The sequence below is a fragment of the Ammodytes marinus genome (genome assembly GCF_949987685.1).
Source record: "Ammodytes marinus genome assembly, chromosome: 11".
Lineage (NCBI taxonomy): Eukaryota > Metazoa > Chordata > Actinopteri > Uranoscopiformes > Ammodytidae > Ammodytes > Ammodytes marinus.
Genome location: NC_137215.1, coordinates 11,697,499 through 11,706,497, shown reverse-complemented (window position 1 = coordinate 11,706,497; position 8,999 = coordinate 11,697,499). Strand labels below are relative to the sequence as shown.

Genomic DNA, 8,999 nt, shown 5'->3' with positions numbered 1-8,999 from the left:
ACACACACACACACACACACACACGCACGCACACACACACACACACACACACACACACACACACACACACACACACACATGCACACACACACACACATACAGTACAGAGAACCCTGCACTGCAGCTTGAGGGCATGGCTCACCGCAGGCCATTTCCCAAAGCAGAGGTGATGTGTCCTGGTCCACTAATGTCAACATCGCAGCCAGGGTCGGAGAGCTGTCAAACACACTAACACACAACCTTTTCAGGCTAACACTAACACAGTAAGAAAGAGTGTGTGATTATGTGCATCCCCAAAATGCCAAGTGCCCCCTTTTCCCTTCCTCAATATTTGAACTTTCCTCCTTTCTGTTGCCCCTTTGCCCATAAGGTAAACATGCACGAGCAACATGCAAGTATCCCATGTTTAGTCTGTGTTTGCCGATATTTATGTGTACGGTTTGTGTGATCTTGTGTGATTCATTGGGCTTCCCAATTTAAAAAAATATCTGTAGTGGGCTACAGATAGAATATAAGATTTGGTATAGGCCTACATTCTGATATTATGCTAAACATGCCAAAAATAGGCATTGAGGTGCATCTGTCTAACTAGAATAAGGCAGGGCCACACACACAAACAGTAAATGAGTCTGAACACACATCAGGAGGTAGCATGCGGTGAAGGCATGTAGGTGTTAGAGCGTGAAGTGTTTTTTCCCCTGCTAATACGGATATAATGATGTGACTATAACCATGTCCACGTCTATGTGTGTGAGAGAGTGTGTCTTGGCCCCATCACAGGAGCAGTTGTTTTGTCGATCTGCCCGACAATTCTGCATGACTCACACCTCACGGAAGAGATAGTTAAAGATAGACAGAGGCAACAAGAGATAGATAGAGGTTGATAAATAAGATGAGACACAACGGCTAGTGTGTTGTTATGACTGAGAGGGAAGTAAAACCGACAGTGAGTTGGCCTACATTCATGTAGCTGTATATGTGAGGGGAAACAGAGGGACAGCCCTGTGTCTACCTAATTATTTATCCACAGAGAAAGTGTGTAAGCTTGTTAGGTGTGTTTGTGTGTGTGCATACACTGTGGATGCTGTGCATGATGTTTAATCTAGATCAGTGATTCCCAACCAGGGGTATAGGCTACTTGTACCCCAGAGGGGACCAGGGGTTACAACAATGGTGTAGCTAATAAAAAAAAATATATATATAAATAAATAACTGAATACTATTTTTCGCAATTGAGAGAGAACAGCAAACTAGTAGAAAAGTCTTCAGATATATTTCTGGAATAAATAGATAGATTACTATTATTCTTATTTTAAAATATTAGGGGATTTAAGATTTGTATTGATTATTTCCACTGATTATCAGCATTTCGAGTTCATTTAAAATGTAAAGCATAAATCAATGTTTGAAATAAAAGTCCAGCTTCTGCCACTCCAAATGCATTGACCAGACCACCCTAAACATTAGCACTTCTACTGTATGTTCTAAATGATTAATAGTGCTAAATTACAATAAGTTTGAATTCAGTTTGAAGAGACACATCTGGAACATGACAGGTGGTGTCAATGATGGTAAGATATACAATTATCAGGCACACCGATTCTGTCGAAACTCAATTAATTTAATGTTGGCTATATCATTAAATCACGTGCATTGCAGATACTTGTATTGCTTTTCTAAACGTCATCGGCCTGATATGCATAACCTTCCTCTGGACTTCAGGTCGCGGTGGAAACACAGACAACACTGGGCCACTGGAATCTGTAAGTTCCTGGAAGAGGAGTTCCTGGAACTTTTGGTGGAAACGCGGGAACCTTGTGTGTGTGTGTGTGTGTGTGTGTGTGTGTGTGTGTGTGTGTGTGTGTGTGTGTGTGTGTGTGTGCGTGCGTGTGTGTGTGTGTGTGTGTGTGCATCAGGGTCAGGGTAAAACAGTGTCACACTCCTTTTTGCAAGGTGACATACGTGATAACATTTCCACTCTAAAAGTGATATTATTCCAAATCAAAAATCCCCAAAAGACATACACACACATCCATGAACACTTTCACACAAACACACGTACGCACAAACATATCACAGTACAGTCGTCGCTGGCATTTCAGTGTCTTAGAGTGTCATCCCTGGCTGCCACTTGCTTGAAGCTGTGATCTTCACATATATGACACCTCCTCAGCTCAACAAGGTCCATACAAACACACACACACACACACACACACACACACACTGAAGGGATGTCTCTCTGCTCTGCTTCTCCTGTCTTCACATTCTCACTTCCTGATTTAAACAGACAGCGACCAATCCTCTGGGAGACAGACACACACTTCTCTCCTTCGCTCTCTCGCTCCTTCCGCCTTTCCTCCACTTTTCTGTTTTTCCTTTTGATCTGCTGCTCCCTCTCGTGGGGATGGAAGGAGGGCGGGGCCGAGGGGGTCAGGCGGGTGATACACAGATACACAGCCAGTCTCAGGTTTGCTCCTGCGGGAATGGTGTGATGGAGAAGAGGAGCGAGAAGGGGAGGAAGTAGAATGAAAGACATGGAAGTCCCACTCAGGTTTTTTTCTTTTTTTTCACTAGTCATGAAAAGACAGAGAGAGGTCATTGTTGTTGTATATATTTTATATTCCGTATCAATAATCAAATGGAAACATTATATTATATTATATCTTTAGAAATGTTGGGATATCCCCATAACATTTTAAATTAAGATTTTTGGGGTTTGAGCAATGTTTGGCTGCACTGCATGAGTTTAAGATGACCTGAATGAAATCGCTCCACATACAGTATATATTGTCATGTCTGACTCGTTTAGCATGTTGAAAACACTATTCCCAATGGCTTTTTCACTTGTTTCACAATCTCCTTTTGTGAAAATTCAACAAGATGTAGCCCTGTCTGAAAGAACAACACCTTGATATACTGTAAAAACAAAATTCTTTGTATACACATAATACCAACCTTGGGGATTCACTGATAATAGACGGGGGAAAACTGCTGCTCTGTTCACCGCAACTCTTGATGGTTTCTTTATTTTTTAATTGGTGGAGGTCAGCTGTATACGACTGTTTTCCTGGCCGCCTTTTATCACAATGTATCACATGTGTTGTTGTTTTTTAAGTAAATAATAACATAATTAAAAACTGAATTGTATTACAAAATATCAGATATTTTCTTCTTTAAATGTATGAATTCATTAAACGTAATTAAACTAGAAAAGCCTAATTGAGATTAACTGTAAAAATAAAATAAATAAAAAAGATTTTAAAAAAACAATCTCTTGAAGAGTTTCCTTAAAAGACATTTATTAAACAGATCACATATAATATGTCACAAATCATAATTGTGACTATAAAATCATGAATAAACTGTTTCAAATATTTGATCTAAAAAAACAACACTGATAGCACCTCAGAACAACTCAATAACTATCAGAAAGCATTAATAATAAGTAAAACATATTAATATACAGCCCTTTCTAAAGTTTGACATGTTGAATGTGATTTGAGAAAACAGGGAGAGGTAGGGAATCAGAAAGAAAGATTAGTGAGAGAAAGAGAAGAATTAGATAGCCATGTGACTGACTTAAAGCACCAGCAAAAACTCTGTTGCAACTGAAATCCCCAGTGTGGAATATTCTATGAAATTACTGCTGTAAGCTATACCCCCATACATTGGGCCCTCTATTTTCTACCTGGGTCAAAAGAGACAGAGAAAAGTAACTTCTAAAGTGGTGTGAGGTTTTCTTTTTTCTCTATCCCTGCCTGTTTTTTTGTGTGTGTATGTGTTCTATTTTCACTGTCACAGCTGTCAACAACCGCTTTAGGTCACTGAGAGGCTACCGCTCCATCTACCTGTATTTTAGCAAATCACACGCTGCACTGCACCCTGCCCACACACACACACACACACGCACACACACTCACACTCAAAGGGAGAGTTCGCTAGTCGAGGCAGATCAAGGAGCTACACAGAAAGCAGGGATTTGTTTATATGGATCGAGTGACCTGGCAACGGTTGTCAATTAAAGGAAGGAGAAGGCACAGTGAAGCCTTTTTGTGAGAATGGTAGAATAATGGGTAAATAATAGATCCTGGAGATGAATTATTGACAGAGTACATTGATGCTTTCATGCTGGGGAAGCTGAGCTCACATTCCTGGGTTCATTCATGAAAAATTGGTATATGGAAGAAGAGATGGAAGGAGGATGAAAGGGTAAGGAGGAGAGAGAGAGGATGTTGTTGCTATGTCAGGTTTCAGTTTGCTACAGTACACTTTCCACCCCCACACCGGTTCTCCGACCCCATTCATTGCTACATGGTATTCTTAACCACTTGACCTTATTCTTTTTATTACATTTTATATTGAAAAATTATAATGGAAACTACTATTTATAATTCAATAACTGATATATTTTTCCCATACCAAAAGAAAAAAATCTTTTATGTTTCAGCAAAACATTTAATTCAGGAACCTAAGATCCCCCTTGCCTATTTCAAAAGGTATTTTCTCTGATTTGTCTCGCTTATAACTCACGGGGTCTCTGAAGTATCTTAATTTGGTTCCTATTTGAGGATATATCGTGCATCATCTGTGTCATCAGTTTTGTTATTTTATTCATCCATTTTGTATTATGAATCTATTTTGCCGTTGCTCCTTTTACTATCCTTCCACTCATACCTGTTTTTTTTCTTTGGTAAATAAAGTTGTATACACATCTTGTTTCCTACACTGCACACTACAGCTGAGATTTAAGCCATTTTATGAGTCATGATTTCTTCACCAAGTAAACATTCTTGCAAGAAAAAGATGAAGAGCAGCAGGTATAATCGCAGGTTTAAATGTCTGTGCAACAGTCAGTGATTCAAACTGAGACCCTTGCTTCTGGCTGATCACATATAAATGGATGTTACAGACAGAACATACCACCACGGCCCCAACATGTGAGCGCACACAGTCTCCCTTTCGGGTGCCCCACAAATATTGCATTGAACTATTGAACTGACAGGTGACAGAACAGTCTACATCAACATAGGTCTACTCTCTTTTCCTGCACACACACACACACACACACACACACACACACACACACACACACACACACACACACACACACACACACACACACACACACACACACACACACACACACACACACACACACACACACACACACACACACACACACACACACACACACACACACACACACACACACACACACACACACACACACACACACTCAAGCACCCTACTGCGCTACAGTAGGCAGCTTCAGACAGGCCAGGACCGGACATGCCCATAAGGCAGAGTCTGTTCCTTGTCACCAATCAGCTGGTGGCAGACAGCGGGGTGTGTGTGTGTGTGTGTGTGTGTGTGTGTGTGTGTGTGTGTGTGTGTGTGTGTGTGTGTTTGTGCATGTTTGCATGTTTGTGTGTGAGGATGTGCAATATGTGGTATAGAAGGGAAATACATAATTTTTAATTGACGGGACAATTAATAATATAATAATGAAACAATATCCGTGCAAGGATGAGATTTTTTCACTGGGGCATCCTGGGATCCAAGTGATTATGGTCTTATCATTATACGCCATCCAATTCCAGTTGATTGCTACATGTCGTACTCATCTATCCTGTCTTTATACATGCCTTCTTAACCGGGTTTACATTTTGCATCACTGCATATCATACTACAGTAAGTAAGCTAGTGGATGTACTGTAGTGTTGGGGTACTAAGATGTCACAGGACATGCCAGGGAAGGGTAAAGGAGACACGAGGAGGCAGCAGCCGACCCAGGACTGCTGGCACGGCAGCCAGGGGCGGGGCCAAGACAGCATGGCACACATCCACCTCGGACCCCCCTCCTCCTGCCCCTCTCCCCACGGGCTGAGACAGGCGGCACGGGAACCCCTCGGCCCAGTGAGGGGCAGACAGCCATCTGACAACTCCCCACCTGCATGACCTTTACCATGCTTGACCCCCTGCAGGAGACAATCACCTCACAGCAAACAGCCCCCACGGGAGATGTAGACACACAGCACGGTCACCAGGGCACACGAATAGACAGACATGCACCACGCACACACAGATTGATAGAAAGTTGGACGGGGGGTACAGTTAGTCAGACTGTGACATGCATATAGGCTACATGTTTGTGTGTGATAATAAGTCATTCAACTCTGGCTGGCTGATTTCCAGCAACAAAGGGGCTCCAAGCCTAAAAAACAACAACTTTTCATCGTTACAACAGTTTGTTCTGTCATTTAGTTACCAAGATAGGCTATATTTTAAAAGCAGCTATTTCAATTGGGACTTTACAAGCCATTAATGTTGTGGGAGAGTCCACTCTTTTTTACAGTAGTCTACACATTTTATAAATGACTATGAACAGAAAATAGTAAGTAGTTGTTGTGATGTTATAGTAGCCAAAGTAACCACTTGTGTTAAGAAAGTATTATTATTATTAGGCTTTTGTTATTTTTGTCATTAGTAGGCTTATATTAGGCTAATAATTATTGTTTATTATTTATTTGATACAATTTTAACAAGTAGGCTAGTAGTTGTAGTAACAGTAACCCACACGAACCCCTATTGTGAAGAAATAAACACAGCATCTCTCTGTCAACGGCGCTGTCTTTTTTTCAGAGCCAGTTTCAAGGGCTCTGAAAAAAACTACAGCTTTGCCGTTACGTCATCAAAAAGCGACACAGCAGGGAGGACATACGTGAAACGTTGTGCTGGTGTAAATGTTGGAAAGTAAGTCAAGTTTGGTTGTTTAATATATGACGGATAAATAAAGCTATACTTTTCACATTGAACGTCGCAAGCGGTGAGTTTTAAAGTAATTTTAAATCTGTTTACGACTGTGAAGCAGGTAGCCTACACTGTTTGATGCTCACGTTAGCGCCTCAAACTGTCTGACAGTAACGTAACTAAATGATAACATACATCCTCCGCTCCTACTAACATCATTTTTATTTTTGTGTTAATGCTTAGGATACCTCTCTTGGACTGGGGACCTAACACATTTCTCGTAATTTTGCTACAATATCCAGTCAAACCACTGGCCTAATGAATCCATTAATTAGACGGAGACTTCCTCCGTCTGTGAGGAGTCTTCTTACGGATATCGGTCCGAAGGAAGAGTGGACCGACATGGAGCCCGACCATGAGCCCGACACGGTGACCAGAGACGGCATCGTGCTCCCATCCAGAGGAGCTTCTGCTTCAGCGCAAGAGGAGTTCATCTCACCGGCCAACGCTCATGAAGAGGATGAGGAGGCTACAGTGGGTGATCATAATAAGATCAGAGTCTGCATGTTGTGTAAATCCAAGCCCTCTTGTTACACTTGCCCTCGCTGTAACCTGCACTACTGTTGCTTGGCGTGCTACCAGAGCCCGGACCATGCCGAGTGCTCCGAGGCGTTTTACAAGGAGTCTGTTCTGCAGGAGCTGAAGGACATGGGCAAAACAGAAAGTGAAGGCAGGAAGAAAATGCAGGAGGTTCTCTTGGGACTCAGACAAAAGGCAGAAAGGACAGATGGGGGGATGGAGAGTTTGTTAAAAGAAGCAGGCGTTTTGACAGCTGACATGGGGGAAGAAGGTGAAGGAGAAGACGCAGTAGCAGAGAAAGTGCAGGTTGTGGAGCTCCTGTCCAGGTTAGCAGAGCTTCAGCAGTCTGGAGAAGACGGGGGTGATGATGAAACAGAGATCGAAGCTATTCTGAGAAGACTGGAGGAGATCGGAGGAGGAGGGGAGATGCAGCCTGAAGACACAGACGAGGGCACAGGGGGAGGGGAGCTGGACCTGGACCTGGCTGATCGGCTCTCTGGCCTGGATGTGGACAAACTCTCAGAAGAGGAACTGTGGGAACTTCTCAGCGCTGAGGAGAGAGAGATGTTTGTGGCCGCGGTGGAGGGCGGGGCCATCGGAGAGCTGGTCCCTACGTGGAAGCCGTGGTGGAAAGAGCATGAGGACGCAGGGAGAGCGCTGGTGGAGGTGCTAGAGGAGGAAGTGAGCAAACAAAAGGAGGGAGAGAATTCAACTGCCATAGATGAGCGGGACAATAAAGTCAAGAAGAAGACACCAGAGGAAGTGGTTCATAGTAAACGGGGCAAATCAAAACAAATGAAAGGAGCAACCGGAAAGGAAACAATCCCTCCGGTTTCCGCAAAAATCCCAAAGTTGAGTTCCTTATGCGGCGCGACGAGTCCATCTCCCCTGGTGTGCTACGGTCTGGTCAACGCGCTGTTCGGCTACACCTTCACCCTGTGTCTGTACAACAACGACACCCAGTCGCTCATGTTGGAATTCTGCGACATGGTTCTCGCTCTGTCCGAGGCGCTGAACTCAAACAGGGTGTTCAACTCCCTCCAGGAGGCCTTGGACTGTGGAGAGGCTGTAGTGTTGGGCGGAGGTTACCTAGACAAGGAGGATCCCCTCTCCACAGCCAGGGCCTTGGAAGCCGTGGCTCACATCATGACCGGCAGAGACAGAAAGGACGCTACGGGCTACTGCATGGCGGGCCTGAGTCAGCTCCGCTCGGTGCTCTCAAAGGCCAGAACGGGCCTGTCTAAAGAGGGAGAGGAAGGGGCCAGGAGACACAAATACTTCCTGGCGAGCAAGAAGTGTGAGTTCTATCAAGCTTGGGTGTCGGAGAATGCGCAGCGGCTTCGTACACTAGCTATCGAGTTGTGGAACGAACACACTAAGAGAGAGAGCGTGAGGAGCAGCATGGAGAAGGCAAAGACTGTAGTCGAGGAGAACTTGAAGATGGAGAAAAGCAAAGCCAACAGCAGATTAATTGAAGAAATTAAATAATTAAGTCTTTCATAAGCCTGTGTAGATGTTTTTAAAAGTTGATGTTGTAATAAAAATTCATGAAAACCTAAACAAACCTCTCTCTCTGAAATTCAACCACTTTAAGGTCATAAGTCATCTGTTCTTAATATATGGTTCCTATTAACAGTCATCCCTTTTAATGAATGATTTCTTGCACTGCA

General features: G+C 43.3%; 1 protein-coding gene across 1 annotated transcript; it reads left to right on the top strand.

Annotated features, from left to right (window-relative positions):
• The first annotated feature begins 6,692 nt into the window (after nt 1–6,692).
• On the top strand, nt 6,693–8,827 carry znhit2 (zinc finger, HIT-type containing 2). Its single transcript, XM_080037348.1, has 2 exons — nt 6,693–6,753; nt 6,994–8,827. The coding sequence occupies exon 2, from the start codon at nt 7,069–7,071 to the stop codon at nt 8,815–8,817; it is 1,749 nt and encodes a 582-aa protein (XP_079893474.1). The 5' UTR covers nt 6,693–6,753; nt 6,994–7,068; the 3' UTR covers nt 8,818–8,827.
• Nucleotides 8,828–8,999: the final 172 nt, after the last annotated feature.